This window comes from Scylla paramamosain, chromosome 40, assembly GCF_035594125.1.
Source record: "Scylla paramamosain isolate STU-SP2022 chromosome 40, ASM3559412v1, whole genome shotgun sequence".
Taxonomy (NCBI): Eukaryota; Metazoa; Arthropoda; class Malacostraca; order Decapoda; family Portunidae; genus Scylla; species Scylla paramamosain.
The window spans coordinates 3342501-3362500 of NC_087190.1; the positions used below are offsets into that span (position 1 = coordinate 3342501).

Genomic DNA, 20000 nt, shown 5'->3' on the forward strand with positions numbered 1-20000 from the left:
CAAGAGATGTGGGTCAGTAAGAATCGCAAGAATAGCATCGTGCCTGCGTAGTAAATTAATGAGGCAACGTGTTCTCTCTCTCTCTCTCTCTCTCTCTCTCTCTCTCTCTCTCTCTCTCTCTCTCTCTCACTAGTTCTCAAGGTTTCGTTCTTTTTTTTGGTTGTTATTTGCATTCTTATTCTTTCCATTCTTTTCATCTCTCTCTCTCTCTCTCTCTCTCTCTCTCTCTCTCTCTCTCTCTCTCTCTCTCTCTCTCTCTCTCTCTCTCTCTCTCTCTCTCTCTTTCCGATAACATCCAAAAAACACAGAAAACACACACAAACCATGATCAAAACAACGAAAACCACACACACACACACACACACTCACACACAAAAGAAAAAAAAATAAATAAATAAATATATATATATATATATATATATATATATATATATATATATATATATATATATATATATATATATATATATATATATAAATACTTGCATACGTGACACATACCACAAAAATAATTAAAAAAAATCAACATCTACCTACAAAATAAACAAAACCAGAAAAAAAAAAACCCACATGTAGAGTTTAACGACCTTGCATATGTGAGTGACTACCGTACGCAGCGGATGTTATCGTACATCAGCATCCCGGTGGGGTGTATGACGCAACATCAGACTTGTCCTTAACCTAGCACAAATTCTTCCCTGTCTCGGAGATAGGGAGAAGGGAGAGTTTGATGGGGAGGGGAGGAGAAGGGAAGAGGAGATGGGGATGAGGGGAGAAGGGAAGGGGGATGAGGATGAGGGAAGGGAAGAGGGACGAGGAGGATGGGTGGGTGGGGGGGGGGGGGAGACGGGAAGATGGACAGCTAAGACTACAAGCTCTCTCTCTCTCTCTCTCTCTCTCTCTCTCTCTCTCTCTCTCTCGTCGATTAATGTTTTGTTCTTACTTTCTATCTTGTCTGAGAGAGAGAGAGAGAGAGAGAGAGAGAGAGAGAGAGAGAGAGAGAGAGAGAGAGAGAGAGAGAGAGAGAGAGAGAGAGAGAGAGAGAGAGCAATACTAATCAATCAACGGAAATTGTGAACGAAAGACGAAAAACATGGGAAAAAATATTAGGAAAAAAAAAAAAAAAAAAAAACGAAACATGCTAATATATAATTAAACTAAACGAAAAATTCCTGACATCTGTAAACGAACAGAAAATGAGACGAGAAGAGATGAGGAAAAATTAAGAAAAGAATGCTGATGATGTTTCTGAAGGTGAAAAAGATGATGATGATGATGATGATGATGATGATGATGCTTTGAAAGTGAAATGTTGTTGTTGTTGTTGATGATGTTTTGAAAGTGATGATGGTAATGTTTTGAAAGTGAAAAGACGATGACGATGATGATGATGATGATGTACTGATAATGAAAGAATGATAATTTGACTGTCTTAAAAGTGAATGTTGATGTTTTGAGAGTGAAAAGACGAGGAAAACTCAAGGAAAAACATGGAAACATACGAGATATTTCGAAAGTGGAAAAAAAAGTAAGAAAACGGAAAGAAAAACCTGAAAAAAAAACATGAGGAAAAAGTCTGTTGTTTCGAAGGTAAAAAAAAAAAAAAAAGGAAAACGAAAGGAAAAAACTGAAAACATGAGGAAAAGTTTGTTGATATTTTGAAATAATTTGAAAGTGACGTATACTCGAATGCCTTGAACTAGTAATCCTCTCTCTCTCTCTCTCTCTCTCTCTCTCTCTCTCTCTCCATGTATCTTCGTATATTCAATGTATCTTAGAGTTATTATATATTGTTTATCTCCCAGTTATTGTATTACCTTATCTCCTCTTTATTCTTTACTTGCATTATCTTATTTCCATGTATCGCTGTATATTCAACCTTTGTTCGTTATTATGTTATTCATATCTTATTTATTACCTTATTTATCTTACTCTTTAATTATTCCTATGCTTATTACTGTATTTGGTGTTAATTTTCCTCAGTTAACTCTATGTGTGTGTGTGTGTGTGTGTGTGTGTGTGTGTGTGTTAGGGAGTCAAGGCAAGACCACAAAAATCAGTAAAAGAAATAATAATGATAAATAGATAAATAAAGTATAAGTAAATGAATAGATATAAATAAATAAACAAATCTCACTCACAATGGTATTCCCAAACAGAAAAAGGAGAAGAATTTAAAAGGTTTTCCAATCCCTAAAATTTGTGTCCCCTCCACCTCTCTCTCTCTCTCTCTCACACACACACACACACACACTTCTGCATTGTCCCCAGAGAGAGGCAGGGCAGGTAGATCTGTCAGGATAACATCACTATCATTATTTCATAACTCCTGACACACACACACGCACACACAGACACACACATGTAACAGTGACGGCAACACAGCAAATATAACAGCTTATCTAATCCCAGAGTCTGCCTTGCCTTGCCTTGTCGGTGTACATGCTACCACCACCACCACCACCACCACTGCTATCACTGCCACTATCACCACCACCACTCCTGCACTGGCTACAATGCCAAGGCTGACCAAACTCCACCAGACCTCATACTCCCCACTCCCCCCACCTGCTTCCTCTAGTCCCTGTGCTTTGAAGTGTGTGGTAATATTGCTACAGTCAACACACACACACTCACACACAATCACACACTCTTACTCCTGTCTGACCAAGGTGGAAATGGTTCTAATTAGAGTGGTATGGGTTTCTAAGGGTGTTTTTATGGTTGTAGTGACACATTAATGGGATTTCTGTATTACTAGCAGGAGAAACACTCTTGAGAACCTGGCTAATTATCTGTGGCCTTTGAAGATCGTTGTGGTGAGGGAGCAGAGTTTTAAGGGTGATTTTATGGTTCTAGTGAGACATTAACACGATTTCTATATAAGTGAAACACTCTTGAAAACCTAGCTATTCATCTCTGTAGCCTTTGAAGATCATTGCGGTGAAGAAGCAGAGTGTTTTCAAGGGTGCTTTTGTGGTTCTAGTGATACATTAACGAGATTTCTATATTATTAACAGGAGAAACACTCTTGAGAACTCGGCTAATCATCTTTGTGGCCTTTGAAGATTGTTGTGGTGAGGGAGCAGTGTTATAAGGGTGTTTTTATGGTTCTAGTGACACATTAACAGGATTTCTACATTATTAACAGGAGAAACACTCTTGAGAACCTGGCTATTCATCTCTGTGGCCTTTGAAAATAGTGGTAGAGAGGGAGCAGTGTTTTCAAAGGTGTTTTTATGGTTCTAGTGATAGATTAGGCAGGCCACAGCTAGCACATCAATGCCTAACAAACAATAACTATCAATTCTCTCGTTTCCTCTCATGACTGCCTTTATAACAAGGGTGATATATGTAAAAAAAATATATATATATTCTCAGGGTCAGTAATCAGGATAGGACAAGAAATAAGGGGTTGAAGTTTGAAATATACTTAAAAGAGATGGGAAGGAAGTGGTGGGTGAGGGGAAGACTGCAGAATGGACTCGATGATCAGGTTGTTAGTGCTGAGTCATTACAGAGCTTTAATTAAAAGATCAGACGAGTTTATGGACGGGGATGAGAAGTGGAAAGATGCAGGCACGTTTCATACAGGGACTGCCATGTGTAGGACTGATGACTTCTTGAATCTTCTGACGTTTTCTGATGTTTTTATATGTCCTTAACAATGATTATCCTGTTGATAGTGTAAAAGTCTTGTTAATCTGTCACTAGAATCATAAAAACACTCAAAAACATTCCACTCCCTCACCATGATGACTTTCAAAGGCCACAAAAATGATTAGCCAGGTTCTCAAGGGTGTTTCTCCTGCTGATAGTGTAGAAGTCTTGTTAATCTGTCACTAGAACCATAAAAACACTCAAAAACATTCCATTCCCTCACCATGATGATTTTCAAAGGCCACAAAAATGATTAGCCAGGTTCTCAAGGGTGATTCTCCTGCTGATAGTGTAGAAGTCATTAATCTGTCACTAGAACCATAAAAACACCCTCAGAAACCCGTGCCACTTTAACTAGAACCATTTGAAAGTAGCTGAGGTGTAGCCAGGAATGTTTGTGAGTGCAAGTTTAAGATGCCTTGATACAGTGGCTGGGCTGGGCTGACACACATCAACACCCCTGAATCCATGCCAGTAAATTAAGAAGAGGAACAGGGACAAAGAAGAAGATGAAGAAGAAGACGAAGAAGAAGAAGAAGAAGAAGAAGAAGAAGAAGAAGAAGAAGAAGAAGAAGATTAGTGTAACCTTCAGTCCTCTCTACATCAATTACTGCTGTCAATACTCACCTCACCCCACCTGGAACTAATAAGACAAAGAAGAAGAAGAAAAAGAAGAAGAAGAAGAAGAAGAAGAAGAAGAAGAAGAAGAAGTCTAGCATAACCTTAAGTCCTTCTACCACTGCCAGCACTGCCCCACACCACACCCAAGTCTATATTCACTCCCGAGACTTTTGTAGCACCACAGAGAAATTCATTAATCTGCTTCTGGACTCTGAATTATGGCTGCCGAGAGAGAACCAGAGGAACTTATCACACTGTACATCAAAATGCAAACACCGCAACACACACACACACACACACACACACACACGCAAGCATACACACGAGAATAAATTTAAAATACAAATATGAGGTCACAGAGCCTCCATGCCTGCAAATATGTATGCATGAATGTATGTATGTATGAATGTATGTGTGGGTGACCATGGGAGTTGAGGAGGGTGTGTCCATGCTGCAACTAATGAAGCTGAAAGGAAAGTGCAAATCACCTGTGCTTAAGTGGCTACACACACACACACACACACACACACACACACACAGAAAGATGCCACCATGCTCTAAAACAGCTGAGCTTCCCACACAGCTGTGGTGACACATGGAGTGGCCTTGAATGAGAGGAAGTCCATGCTCAGATCATTCATGAGTTCAAGGTAAAAAAAAAAATCAAAGAAGACAAGATAAGAGGACAGGATCTTGTATGACTTACTCACTTCCTGTGTATTACAACTAGGTGAGAAAAAGCAGGCACACACACACACACACACACACACACACACACACACACACACACACACACACACACACACAAAGCCTAACCTTAACTTAACCTAACAACTAGGCAAAACTAGGTAAATGTGTACATACACACACACACACACACACACACACACACACACACACAGCCTAACCTTAACCTAACCTAACCTAACCTAACCTAACAACTAGGCAAAGTAGGTAAATGCGCACGCACACACACACACACACACACACACACACACACACACACACACTGTTTACACTGCAGCACCCTCCTTGACATGTCCAAAGAAATACAAAAGAAATGTTTCCTGCAGTGGCTCAATCAGTGTGTGTGTTAGTATGTTGCCTTCCAATATGGAATGGCACATGCTCTCTTGTATCTCTTTCATTCAGCCAATGACAGCTGTCGTTTTAATGACACATTACGTCATTAAAACGTCATTTACTTCCGGACAATTCGTCAATTCTTTTCAGCCAATCACCAGGTGTGTACGTGATGGCCATGACAGTCTGCGTCACAACGGCAGCCGAGTGTAGTGGACATAAATCTAAATACCAAGGTTTCACTGTACAGTTCCTCGAGCAAAATGACTTGGGTTTGCATTTCTTAAGATGGCACGGTGTGTTGCTGAAACCAATGCAATGGTGCAGCAGCCTGTGAGGAGGAGGAAGAGCTCCACCACCCACACCCTAAGCCTTCCACTTGCTATTAGGGTAAATGGTCAGGTCAGGTCAGGTCAGGTTAGTGGGTAAATTTATATTTTTCATCTGTCAAACAATTTTGGACCAGACAACATTTTTCTGGTAGATTTTGATGTACTTTAAACGAACTAGTAACCTTTTCCATCACAAATTAATTTTTTCTCATATATATCCCTCAATACACACACACACACACACAAACTGGCAGAAATCCCCCCCAAAAAACATCAAAACTAACCTAACCTAAGCCTAACAAAACCTAACAAAATCTAGTACAACTTAACTTAATTAAACCTAACTTAATCTAACAAAACCTAATATAACTTAATTACGCCTGACCTTACCCAACCTATCCTAACTAAACCAAATAAAACCTAACCTAACGAAACAAAACCTAACCTAACAAAACCTAACAAAACAAAACCTACCCTAACCTAACCTAACTTAACCTAACCTAACCCAATTAACTTAACCTACACTAGAAATTTCCACAGTCTTCAAAATATGGCACCTTCCTTAGACCTTCATCGATGTCCAAATTTCACTTCCTCCCCATAACCTCCCCCCTCACCCCAGGTCCCTCCACGCTTGTTGGGGATAGAGGAGAAAAAGATAATAGGATGCATTGTGTCAAACTGCAATTTTTACCAAACCTTATCAAGTTTTTTGGCAGGTGTGGTGAATGTGGTAGAGGTGTGGCTAAGAAATGGTTAAATGCGGCAGGTGTGGTAATGTGGTACAGCTAGCGTGGTACTAAACGGTGATGTAACGAGTGTGGTAGGGATGTGGTGAATGTGGTACAGGAAGTGTGGCTAATCCAATGAAAGAATGTGGTGGAGGGAGTGTGGTTAACTTAAAGGAAACAGTGAATGTGGTAGGGCTGTGGTGCGGGTGTGGTGAGTGTGGTGACTGGCTGGGATGGTGAGTGTGGTGACTGGCTGGAGTGGTGAGTGTGGTGACTGGCTGGGGTGGTGATTGTGGTAACTGGCTGGTGTGTGGTGAGTGTGGTGACTGGCTGGGGTGGTGAGTGTGGTGACTGGCTGGGTTGTGGTGAGTGTGGTGACTGGCTGGGATGGTGAGTGTGGTGACTGGCTGGGGTGTGGTGAGTGTGGTGACTGGCTGGGGTGGTGAGTGTGGTGACTGGCTGGGGTGGTGAGTGTGGTGACTGGCTGGGGTGGTGAGTGTGGTGAGTGGCTGGGGTGGTGAGTGTGGTGACTGGCTGGTGTGGTGATTGTGGTGACTGGCTGGGGTGGTGAGTGTGGTGACTGGCTGGGGTGGGGAGTGTGGTGACTGGCTGGGGTGGTGAGTGTGGTGACTGGCTGGGGTGGTGAGTGTGGTGACTGGCTGGGGTGGTGAGTGTGGTGAGTGGCTGGGGTGGTGAGTGTGGTGACTGGCTGGGGTGGTGAGTGTGGTGACTGGCAAGGGTGTGGTGGTCCCAGGGTGTCTCGCCGCTCTCACCTCGTCCAGGAACTTTGAGACGTCGTAGACCTTATCATGGATGACGAACCAGCAGGAGTCGGGCGTCTTGTGCTTGGCGACCTCCTCTAGCGTGAACACCTTCTGCCCCTCACTCTTCTCACTGTTCTCAGGCATGGTGGCGGGGGACGAGACAGGCCGGCAACACACCCTCGCTCAGCGGTGGCCACGGCAACACTGGGCTTGTGATTGCGTCGACGCGGCATTTTGTAAACAAACATCGTACGTGACGCGAAGGTTGACGTACGCTGGACTGCTTCCCAATTTCTTTTACTTTTACTTCTTAGGGATGTTTTTTTTTTTTTTCTTTTAAGCTTATTTGGAGAAGGTAATTGGAAGCATAGGAAAATTCAGATGTTTAGAAGAAAAAAAGTTTACAAAATTAAATCTATGACTGCTTTCTATTTTTTTTTTTTTTTTTTTGTTCTTTGTTTTTTTTGTTTTTGTTTTTTGTTTTTTTCAAGCTCACATGAAAGGGATATCAAGGCAAGGGTAAACTGAAGAGATCTAGAACAAAAATATGATTACAAAATTCAGTTTATTACTTTTTAATGTTGTTTTTATCTATTTATTTGTTTAAGCTTGCATGGAGGAGATGGTGCATGTAGGACAAGGGAAAATTAAGAGATTTAAAGGCAAATAGGCTTCGAAAAATTAAAATCATGGACTGATCTCTAATTTTTCTTGATATTTTTAACCTTGAATGAAAAGAACAACACATGAGGAAATTAAGAGACTGAGAAGACGAATAGAATGTAAAGAAAATATTTAATCCAGAATACAAATACATACTCAAGGATTGTTTCATATATATTTTTTTCTCTACTTTGAATGAAGGGAGATAACACGGATGAATGGGGATATTGAAAACGTAGAGAGGGACCAAATAGGACTTAAAAGAACGAAAGACCAGAAAATAAAATGTTTAAATAAAGGATTAGATCTGATATTTAAGCTTGAAAATATCTTCCTCACTTTATAGCTGCATATTAGCTATCAAAATTCAATATATACATTTCAAGAACGTTCATTAAGAAATATACGTATTGTCTTTCCTATTCCTCATATATTTGCATTTAATTTATTGTTTCCTTGATATATCCTATGCTGCAATCTCGCCATTCATGCTTATTTTAACATTTTAGGTCGGCTGTAAATAGTTTTGTGGTACGCCAAGTCATCATTACTCTCAGTCCCTGCACGAGATGATAAGGCTGTGCAGGGATTGAATGCCTCCGAAAAGGTTAACATGTAACCTGACCGCATTGCTAGGTAGAGATGGTAGTCCCTGCAAATAATACAAGTAAAAAAAAAGTAAATAATAATAATAATAATAATAATAATAATAATAATAATAATAATGATAATGATGATGATGATAATAATAATAATAATGATAATAATAATAATAATAATAAACGAATACATAAAAAATAAAAGGAAGAAGAAAAAGGAAAGATAAGGAAAAAAAAAGTTTGGTATTGAAAAACAGGACATTGCATGCTTGACTGAATCCTTTTATGAGAGAGAGAGAGAGAGAGAGAGAGAGAGAGAGAGAGAGAGAGAGAGAGAGAGAGAGAGAGAGAGAATTAACAGTAGACATAAACCCTTTAACCTCCTATACTTCATGTCACCAACCTCACTATTACTACTACTACTACTACTAAATGGTATGATCTCTTTAGACCAGAATACTAGACTTCCTGCTTTCATGGGATAGGTCAGATGGTGAAAGGGAGGCTAACTACTGTAAATGGGTAATGGGGGATGAGGGAATGGTATGAGAACTTACGGAATGGGCGAGTGTGGCTGGAAGAAAGATGGAATAGAAAAAAAAATAAAGAAGAGGAATGATGCCAAGGAATGAGAGAAAGAGAAAAAATGGAGAGAAAATGGAAGGGAAGGAAGTTGGGAAGGAAATAGTAAGAGGAAGAAGACAAAGGAGATTGTGAATAAAGGAAAGACATGGAAGGAATGGGAGAAATAGAGATAATAGGAGAAATAGAAAAAAAATGGGAGAGGAAATGGAAGGAAAGGATGGAAAAGAACTAGAGAAGGAAAAGAAAATTGTGAATAAAGGAATAAAGGAAAGGAAAGGAAGGAATGGGAGAACTAGGGAAAAAATAGAATAAATGGAAAGAGAGAAAGGTGAAGAAGGAATAGTAAAAGGAAGAGAAAAGAATGTATTATAAAGGAAAGAAAGGAATGGGAGAAATAGGAAAAAAATAGAAGAAATGGCAGGAATAGGAAGAGATAGAAGAAATGGAAGGAAAGGAAGGTGAAAAAGAAATAGTAAAAGGAAGAGAAGAGAATGTATTATAAAGGAAAGAAAGGAATGGGAGAAATAGAAAAAATAGAAGAAATGGGAGGAATAGAAAAAAAATAGAAATGGAAGGAAAGTAAGGTGGAAAAGAAATAGTAAAAGGAAGAGAAGAGAATGTATTATAAAAGGAAAGAAAGGAATGGGAGAAATAGGAAAAATAAAAGAAATGGGAGGAATAGGAAAAAATAGAAGAAATGGAAGGAAAGGAAGGTGAAAAAAGAAATAGTAAAAGGAAGAGAAGAGAATGTATTATAAAGGAAAGAAAGGAATGGGAGAAATAGAAAAAAAATAGAAGAAATAGGAGAAATAGAAAGAGATAGAAGAAATGGAAGGAAAGGAAGGTGAAAAAAGAAATAGTAAAAGGAAGAGAAGAGAATGTATTATAAAGGAAAGAAAGGAATGGGAGAAATAGAAAAAATAGAAGAAATGGGAGGAATAGGAAAAAATAGAAGAAATGGAAAGAAAGGAAGGTGAAAAAGAAATGGTAAGAGGAAGGGAAGGGGGATCCACAAATCTTAATGGAGATTATAAGCTTAAAATTAACAAAACTCTAAATACCTGAGGCTTCATTTCTTATTCTTTTCATGTACATAATCAAGCTTTTTTTTTTCCTTGTTTATGAAGTCAAGATACACTTTTCAATTTATTTTGGGAAAGTAAATTTGTCATTATTTCATTAGTTCTTTATTCTTATTTATTTACTTATTTTTTTTCTATTTCTGGTGCAAAAAAAGACACACGAGTAGTTTTGTGAAGATGAAGAATTAATTAGGAACTATATCTACCTGCAATAGTTCTCTTCACACCTGTCATTACCAACAACCAAAAGATACATTATTGCTGTTTATTATTATTATTATTATTATTATTATTATTATTATTATTATTATTATTATTATTATTATTATTATATGGATTTTTTGTGTAATTTTCCTACGTCTTTCATTTTTCTTCCAGATCACAAACTTTACTATAAATAAACACACAATATGTACACTACTATTATTGTCATTATTATACAGCTTTTTCCTGTGTAACTTTCCTTCAAATCTCTATATTTCATTTTCCTTCTAGATCACAATCTTTATTCATACATAAAATAAACAATACACTATTATTACAAGGTGTTTTCTATTTAAGTTCCCTTCATCTCTATCTTTCAATTTCCTTTACTAATTACAAATAAACACAAGACATGTACACTATTACCATCATCATCATTACAAGGCATTTTCTGTTTTTATTTACTCTCAAATGTATCTTTCATTTTTTTCCTGTCCAATTCTCTCTCTCTCTCTCTCTTTCTCTCTCTCTCTCTCTCTCTCTTAAGTCTTTATTTTTCATTCCTTCATGTTAAATTATCTCACACAACTTTATCTCTCTCTCTCTCTCCCCTTCCTTTTCCTATTAAACTTTCTCTCAAATCTCAAGTCTTTCCTTTCCATTTAAAAACCACAAACTATACCCTCTCTCTCTCTCTCTCTCTCTCTCTCACACACACACAGACACACAGACAGCACCAGCATCCCAGAGCACCTCAGGGTACGTCATCTAGGGTAATTCTGCCAAACACTCCCATTCTGAAGGCCCTGATGAACCTGGCAGCCGTGGAGATGATGTCAGGGCAAGTGTTGATGCCCCGGTGGTCCCTCACACGCCTCAGCCAGTTGTTCCTGTGTGGTTTAGGGTTAGGACTGGTTGGATGGTTCTTTTCTGTGGTTGATTTGTTGATTTTTTATTGTTTATTTGCATTTGTGTGTGTTAATATGGCCTTGTTTATTTGTTTTTTGTGTGTTTATTTATTTTGGTATCAGTGTGCGTCGATGTGGTTCTGTTTGACTTTATTTCTTTGTTTGTGTTAAGACAGTTTGGGGGATGCGAAATTGTATGACAGTAAATTAAAGAGAGTAATGGTGATGTGTGTGTGTGATGAGAGGTGAAGAGGAGGGCCAGAAGAGTGAGTGTAAGAGCATTAGGGTGACAGTGGGAAGGGACCAGTGAGTGAGAGAGAGAGAGAGAGAGGGACCATGAAGGGAGTATTAGTGAGTGAGAGTGTCAGGGGAGAGCAATGAGTGAGAGTGAGTCTGTGAAGAGGGACAGTGTGAAGGGAGCAACATTGAGAGTGACTGCAATAGTGAAAGTACAAGAGCTGAGTGGAGAGCAAGAGTGGAAGAAAATGGAACAGCCTGACTATGAAGCAGGGGTGAACTACCTATGTGTGTGCTGTGGGGCCTTGCTGTGGTAGTGTGGCCAGCTGTGGTGTGCCTAAGCTCCTGGGGTGTGGTGAGCCAGTTAATGAGACTGTTCCTCTCCACCAGGGACTAACAGGACTGAGTGCATGTGTGTATGTATGTTTGTCTGAGCCATAACATGCAAGATTGCTGGTAAATACATTTTTAGTTTACGCCAGTTATTTACAGGCTAAAGATACACATACAGACACACACACGTCAGGCTGCTGGGTGGGTGACAGGCTGAGGTGTCCCCGCCCAGGCTCTCACCTCACAGCCGCCGAGATGAGGAGGTCCTGGATGTTGTCTGTGGGCGCGTCCAGCCCCAGGAACTTCACGTACTTGTGGTTCCCCATCAAGTTTAGCCTGAGGGACAAGTGCACGAGTCAGACCCCACACTGCTTGGCACTCACTGACAGCAGACGCACCCTGCACACACCTCACACACCAGACACACCCTGCACACACCTCTCACACACCAGACACACCCTGTACACACCTCCCACACACCAGACACACCCTGTACACACCTCCCACACACCAGACACACTCGGCACACACCGCCCACACACCAGACGAAACGATAATTACTCCCAGTGAGGTCTAAAGCACTGTTCAGGGGGTGCTGTGAACGTATCATTAAACCCAGCTGTGACCTCACTGAACGTTTCCCTTTGTGTCTCACAACACAAGGGGGCAGTCACAGCCTGCCCTCTAAAGACAACTCTCTTCCTCCACACAAAACTACAAGCACCTAATAACACACACCTTTCACTCAAAAATTTTTTAAATCATGGCAACTCCTACACCAGCCTCGGAGTCCCCATCTGGGGAAGGGACCATAAATGTCCCCAGGTCGGACTGCCTTTCCGTCGACGACCCTAAGTGTCTTGACACCCCCCTCAACTTTTTCTTCATTAACTTCTGCAACATTCGTGGTCTAAGATCTAATTTTCAATCTGTAGAACACTACCTCTCCTCTTCTAAACCTCATCTTCTTTTCCTCACTGAAACTCAGGTGTCTGAGGCAACTGACAGTAGCCCCTTTTCTGTTCCCTCCTACTTTCTCTATCCTTATTTTCGATCCAAAGCTGGATGCTGCGTTTATGTGCGCAATGAATTAACCTGCTCTCATGCCCACGCTCTTGAATCTTCCGAGTTTTCCACCATCTGGCTACGACTACAGAGTCACTCTCATACTAAATTTATCTGTGCTGTATACCTCTCACCTAACTCCTCTGATTATAAGAAATTCTTTGACTACTTAACTTCCAAAGTGGAGCACATTCTGACCCTCTTCCCTTTTGCAGAGATCTCCATTCTTGGAGACTTCAATGTTCACCACCAGCTTTGGCTTTCCTCTCCCTTCACTGACCATCCTGGTGAACTAGCCTACAACTTTGCTATCCTCCATGACCTAGAGCAATTGGTGCAACACCCTACTCGTATTCCTGACCGTCTTGGAGATACGCCCAACATTCTTGACCTTTTCCTGACCTCTAATCCTTCTGCTTATGCTGTCACCCTTTCTTCTCCGTTGGGCTCCTCCGATCACAATCTCATATCTTTATCTTGTCCTATCACTCCAATCCCTCCTCAGGATCCTTCCTACTTTAAAAAAAAAATAAAGACACCCTGCACACACCTCCCACACACCAGACACTCCCTGCACACACCTCCCACACACCAGACACTCCCTGCACACACCTCCCACACACCAGACACTCCCTGCACACACCTCCCACACACCAGACACTCCCTGCACACACCTCCCACACACCAGACACCCTGCACACACCTCCCACACACCAGACACTCCCTGCACACACCTCCCACACACCAGACACCCCCTTCACACACCTTACAGCTAGCCACGCCTCCTCAGACCCACTGGAACCTCTCCTGTGGGCAAGAAAGTACTGCCAACGCCTCACCTGTAGAGAAGGTAGTCTGCGATGATGTCCTCCCCCACCAGGTGGTCCTTGATGGTGGCGGCCAGGGCCAGCTTGAGGCCCATCTCCACGTTGGTGATGCGGGGCGCCAGCACGCCGGGGGTGTCCATCAGGTACACCTTGGGGTCCTCACACACCTGCACCAGACATGATACTTTTATTCAAATGGTCTTAATGTTGTCACAGAATTAAAGGACTGAAAAATACTTATAAAGGAATCTTGATACTTTTCTTACATACATACATACATACATACATACATACACCATGGTTGTCTCCCCTAAAGTGTGGTAGCCAGGGCAAGGCAGGCAACCTTCACACTCACAGCCCTCACACACTCTCTCGGCCCCTCAGCCCCTGACAGCGAGGAGGAAGCACTCCTGCCCTCACTGCACAGGAGTCACCCACACAAATTTTCTTACAACATAACATTAAGGGAAAGTGAAAGAGCTAAAAAAGAAAATGCAATCTAGACTTTACTGGTGTGTGGGAAGACTGACTGGCAGCACAGTGTCCAGCAAGGGGGAGGCTTGGATGCTGCACACACCCAAACAGGAGAAACACAAGACGCAGAAAAATGTTCACTAGGTAAGCGTGGGTGCAGACAAACAGACAAACTGGAGAAACACAACACACACCAAAATGTTCACTAGGTAAGAGTGGGTACTGACAAACAAACAAACAGGCAAACAGGAGAAACACAAGACACACCAAAATGTTCACTAGGTAAGCGTGGGTGCAGATAAAACAAACAGGCAAACAGGACACACACAAGAGCCCATAAGTGTCCAGGGAGAAGCAGTTTGGGTGGAGGGAGACAGGCAGACAAGCTTACAGATCAAACACAAGGCTTATAGGTGACAAGGCTTACAGGTCCAACACACACACACACACACACACACACACACACACACACACACACACACACACACACACACATACACACAGACACACACACACACACAGATTTAATAAACATCTACTGAATGATAAATGGTATGGAAAATGTAGACAAAGAATGTTTTATAAATTTAGACACAGAGTACAAGGAGACACAGTAAAAAGTAGAAGAAAGTTAACTGTAGAAGAGACATCAAGAAGTATAGTTTTCCTCACAGAAGTGTGAACAAATGGAATGAACTCAGTGAAGACGTTGTGAATGCCGTAACTGTCCATGCTTTTAAGACCAGACTGGATAGATAGAGAGATGGGATACTATGAGATTACTCCCCTCCTGTACACCACAACTAGGTAAACACACACACACACACACAGGGGGCAGCACACCTTGATCTTCTCCAGCACACTCTGGGTGATGCCTGGCATGGCGCCGACGCGGGTGGCCTTGCTGCGCCCGAGGTGTCTGGCCCGCAGTGCATTGATCAGCGACGACTTGCCCACGTTGGGGATGCCGATCACCATCACGCTGTAGGACGTCTCCTCGGACCGGCTGTAGCGCTCAGAGTCCTTGATGGCCCTGGAGCATGGGAGCATGACAACACAGGCAGGCTGCAGGAAGCCATCAGGCACACACTCAGCAGGCCAGTGGCAGAGGGGAAGCAAAGGCTGTTCATCTCAACTCCTCTCCTCTAACTGCCTGTCTTCACCCTCTCTCTTCCCCTCATCACCTCCTCTCCTCTAACTGCCTGTCTTCAGCCTCTCTCTTCCCCTCATCACCTCCTCTCCTCTAACTGCCTGTCTTCAGCCTCTCTCTTCCCCTCATCACCTCCTCTCCTCTAACTGCCTGTCTTCACCCTCTCTCTTTTCCTCATCACCTCCTCTCCTCTAACTGCCTGTCTTCACCCTCTCTCTTCCCCTCATCACCTCCTCTCCTCTAACTGCCTGTCTTCACCCTCTCTCTTCCCCTCATCACCTCCTCTCCTCTAACTGCCTGTCTTCAGCCTCTCTCTTGCCCTCATCACCTCCTCTCCTCTAACTGCCTGTCTTCAGCCTCTCTCTTCCTCCTCATCACCTCCTCTCCTCTAACTGTTTGTCCTCACACAAGAACACAAGGGAAGCTACAAGAAAACAGCAGGCCCACCCATGTCAGCCCAACACACACCCACCTGGACACCTTCCTGACGATGCTCTTCACCCCGGGACTGTTGGGCTCCTTGCAGTTGGTGAAGATGACCTGCGGCACGCCCTGTTTCTCATAGTACTCCTTTACATCCTGCCTGCACCTCGGGTCGGCCAGGTCCACCTTGTTCATGACCAGCAGGTGTGGCTTCAGCGTGGCCAGCCCAAGCCGCTTCTCAAACAGGGGGTTACGGCCGGACAGGGGGATCCGGGCGTCGTGCACCTCCACCACACAGTCCACGCCCTTCAGTTTCTGCTGCATCTGTGTGAGTCCCTTGGCCATGTGCCCCGGGAACCAGTTGATGAGCTCGTGATTGGCCACACTGAAGGCTTGTCGCATCAGCACGCCATGACGCGCCACCTGGGCTGCCATGACGCTGATCTGGAGTCACGCTCACTTTTCACGCAGCTCACGGGGGCAGAAACACCCCTGGCACACCCTTCACACACCTCCCAGGGCCAGAATCATCCCTGATACACCCTTCACACACCTCCCAGGGCAAAATACACACTTCACACACCTCCCAGGGGCAGAAACGCCTCTGATACACCCCTCACACACCTCCCAGGGCAAGATACACCCTTAATATACTTTCTTGGGGCCAGATACAGCCTTGATACACCTCACAGGGGCAGATACACCCTTGATACACCTCCCAGTGCCAGATACACCCTTGATACACCCTCCACACACCTCCAGGGGCAAGATACACCCTAAATACACATTTCAGGGCCACACACCTTAAGTACACATCTTACAGACTCAAATACACCCTAAGCACACCAGACTGGGACACACACACACATACACACACACACACATACTAAATACACTTCCCAAGGCAGCACACAGCCTTAACACACCTTATAAGCACAAGATACACCCTGATACACCTGCCCACACCTACCTAAGCTTCCCTACACCTACTCACATCCCTCCTACACCTGAAAAATTATCCTTAACACTTATTAATGCTCCTAACACTCTTTTATTTTCCCCTAACACCAGTAGCACCTGACCTGGCCCCAATGTGACACGTAACACACACCTATACCCTTCCTAACACCTAAAAACAGTCTAACACTAATCCCTTCCTACATCTAGTTATGTCTCTTCAAATTTACTTACACCCTTCCTAACACTTTAAAACCTAACACCTACTTTAATTACCCCTTGTACTTATCTATGGCCCTTCAGTAACAGATAAATCTTCCTAAACTCACCAATGGCCCTTTAAATGTTGGAACCCTTTCTTAAATTTATCTATGGGACTTTAAATCTACTTGAACCTTCCCATGACTTAAATATAAATCTTTCACCTGCTGAACTTTCTCTCACACTCAGATAACAGCAGGTCACACACATAAGTTCCTCTCAACACCCTAAAGTGGCCTCATATACACTTCACACACCGACTTTTGCCACTTAAACTCACTTCAAACCCCACTTAAAAATCCTCGTTCCCTTCAGACACTTGCAGAACCTCACTCGTTCAAGGACAGCAACACAGCAACAAAACCAGCACTGCCGCCACTCTCAACACCCTAAAGTGGCCTCAATATACGCTTCACACACTGACTTTTGCCACCTAAACTTACTTCACACCCACTTAAAAACCTTTGTTCCTTTCAGACACTTGCAGAACCTCACTCACTTAAGAACAGCAACACAGTAACACAGCATCACAGCATCACAGCCAGCACTCCCTTCATTAACATCTAAGACAAAAACAACACAGCAAAACAGCAAAACACAGCCACAGTGAACCGGGAGAGTGACGCAGAAGTGAAGTGTATGTGAGAGTGCAGCACCTCGTCAAGCCGCCTCTCCGCCACACACTCTGGCCACACTACTCCGGGTCCTCACACACGTTTAAAACAGGCTCGGCGACCTCGAATAGGTACACAAAAGGGCCGCTCCTCACTGCAATGTCCCTGGCTGTCTCCCCGTTGCTGTTCGCCAAGAGCGGCTTCACCTGGCGGCTCTGAAGAAGGAGCTGCAGTGTCTCCCTGGCCTGGGGGTTCACAGCGGCAAGGTGGAGTGGGGTCTGGCCACTGTTGGTCACGGCGTTGATGTCACTGCCTGCGTCCAGAAGCAGCAGGGCACAGGTGTGGTGGTTCCAGCGACAGGCAGAGTGCAGGGGCAGCCACCCGTCTACTGTCTTGGCTGACACGGAGGCGCCGGCTTGCAGGAGGAGCTGTGGGGAGGTGGGGGCTCAGGGAGGGGCTCAAGCAGGGACTTAAGTGTTTGTTTAAGGTGTCTTGTTGTGTTGGTTCAATGTGGTAATCTTACTTCAATGTATTTAATTGCCTTAGTTCAACATATTCAGCTCTCTCAGTTCAACACACTCAGCCATCTTTGCTCTACACAGTTAACCATAGGAAAGCTTCAATTTTACACTAAAGAAGAAAGTAGTAGTAGTAGTAGTAGTAGTAGTAGTAGTAGTAGTAGTAAGTTTACTGGCCACAGAATCATAAGTTTAAGAAAATTTTTATTGCAAGTATAAAATAGAGGAAGAAAATTAATATCCTCTCCTTTACATAACTATTAATAATTCAGCTGCTTCTGTTTAATTTTCCATGTGATTTTTTCTCTTTCTTTCTTTTTTTTTCTGGCAACATTGTGACTCTAACCCTTAACAGCCACTTGGTAGTACATCCTTAACTACCAATCACTCTGAAACACCTTCACTTGTTCTGCAGCCACCTCCAATCTTTAAACTGGGTAGGAACTGCAAAATCTAGCCTTTTAAATCCCCTTCCTACCTGCAGCCCCTTATAAACACTTCATGCATTGCTTCTGACCATCTTGTACTGCGGTGAACACATTAACAAAATATGATAAAAAAAAAAAAACTGGTACACACACAAACACACACACACACCTTGATAATCTCCAGGTGGTCACTGTAGGCGGCACGGTGAAGGGGGGTGTAGCCGTCGGAATCCCGTGCGGCCACTGCCTGAGGGTGCTGCAGCAGGATCTTCTCCACCACACTCTGCTGGCCGTTCTCACATGCCCACAGGATCTCCCGCTCTGGTGTGGCTGTGGGGGATGCAGGTGGCTTAGGTGGTGGTGGTGGTGGTGTGTGGTGGAGTGCTCTGTCAGTGGGTGGTGTGTGGTGGAGTGCTGTCAGTGTGTAGTGTGTGGTGGAGTGCTGTCAATGTGTGGTGTGTGGTGGAGTGCTGTCAGTGGGTGGTGTGTGGTGGAGTGCTGTCAGTGTGTGGTGTGTGGTGGAGTGCTGTCAGTGGGTGGTGTGTGTGAGGTAGTGATGGTGTGTGGTGGAGTGCTCGGTGTGTGGAGATAATGATAACATACTGTATATTTGATGGTGTTTTAATGGTACATATTTGAATAGTCAGTCAATGGGTTACGTTAATGTTGTGTATGTGTTAGATAATGGTATGTATCTCCGTGCCAGATACACCCTTGATACACCCTTGATATATCTCCTTGGGGCCAGATACACCCTAAATACACCCTTAACAATTTCCCAGTGCCAGATACACCCTTGATACACCTCCCAAGGAAGATACACCCTTGATATACCTCCTTGGGGCCAGATACACCCTAAATACACCCTTAACACATCCCTCAGGGCCAGATACACCCTTGATAAACCTTCCATGGCCAGATACATCCTTGATACACCTTCCAGGGCCAGATACACCCTTGATACACCTCCCAGGGCTAGATACACCCTTGATATACCTCCCAGGGGCCAGATACACTCTAAATACATCCTTTACACATCTCATTTACACCCGTCACACACTTTTCAGGGGCTAGTTCATGATAATTAGGCTTGTGCAAAGAGATTTTTTTTTTTCCTTTTAATTTTATACAAGAAGGAAGCTGAACATGAACTAGGAAAATCAAGAAATGAAACCTTGTCTCTTTATTTTTCCCTCCCTGGCCATTGTGTCAACAGTCCAGCCTTGAGGACCTGCAGCGCACCTTTCTTTGGCTTCAACACCCACAAATGATAAGCAAAAAAGATCTGGAAACAAGGGCGTGTAGTTAATCTCCAGGTTGACCTTGCTAAATAAATATACTTCTGATAAACAATAATAAAGACTACGAACCTATTTACCTAACCTAATAATTACCTAACCTAATTACCTAACTTAACATATCAAGTTCACAGATATTTTCAAACCCACGATTTTCTCTAATTCTTTGAGAGAGGGTGAGAG

The 20000-nt window shown here is 43.0% G+C and overlaps 3 protein-coding genes across 4 annotated transcripts in view; all 3 read right to left on the reverse strand.

Annotated features, from left to right (window-relative positions):
• The window catches only part of LOC135092707 (cytochrome b5-like), a 20221-nt gene extending 12812 nt beyond the window's left edge, over positions 1-7409 (reverse strand). The window contains exon 1 of one of the 2 annotated variants that reach the window (XM_063991339.1): positions 7201-7405. In XM_063991339.1, the coding sequence (XP_063847409.1) occupies positions 7201-7335 (135 nt within the window). In that variant the 5' untranslated portion in view covers positions 7336-7405. Of the gene's footprint in view, positions 1-7200 lie in introns of both variants that reach the window. The other variant, XM_063991338.1, reaches the window with a different exon arrangement.
• Positions 7410-10529: 3120 nt separating this feature from the next.
• On the reverse strand, positions 10530-17411 carry LOC135092709 (mitochondrial ribosome-associated GTPase 1-like). Its single transcript, XM_063991340.1, has 6 exons — positions 16457-17411; positions 15791-16426; positions 15012-15201; positions 13707-13861; positions 12043-12138; positions 10530-11214 (listed from the first exon to the last, which is right to left on the reverse strand). Exons 2-6 carry the CDS (start codon positions 16174-16176, stop codon positions 11079-11081), a joined length of 963 nt encoding a protein of 320 aa, XP_063847410.1. The 5' UTR covers positions 16177-16426; positions 16457-17411; the 3' UTR covers positions 10530-11078.
• A 141-nt stretch (positions 17412-17552) lies between these two features.
• LOC135092710 (ankyrin repeat domain-containing protein 49-like) overlaps positions 17553-20000 on the reverse strand; it is a 3236-nt gene continuing 788 nt past the window's right edge. The window contains exons 2-3 of the mRNA XM_063991341.1: positions 18689-18849; positions 17553-18001 (exon numbers count right to left, since the gene is read on the reverse strand). Coding sequence (XP_063847411.1) covers positions 17654-18001; positions 18689-18849 — 509 coding nt within the window. The 3' untranslated portion in view covers positions 17553-17653. The remainder of the gene's footprint in view (positions 18002-18688; positions 18850-20000) is intronic.

Excerpts from the sequence above, each read along its gene's own strand:
- LOC135092709 (XM_063991340.1), bottom strand. The coding sequence starts at position 16,176 with ATGGCAGCCCAGGTGGCGCGTCATGGCGTGCTGATGCGACAAGCCTTC. Across the intron at positions 15,202-15,790 it reads ATCGTCAGGAAGGTGTCCAG|GGCCATCAAGGACTCTGAGC; the intron begins GTGGGTGTGTGT and ends CCCATGCTCCAG. Across the intron at positions 11,215-12,042 it reads CTCATCTCGGCGGCTGTGAG|GAACAACTGGCTGAGGCGTG; the intron begins GTGAGAGCCTGG and ends TAAACCACACAG.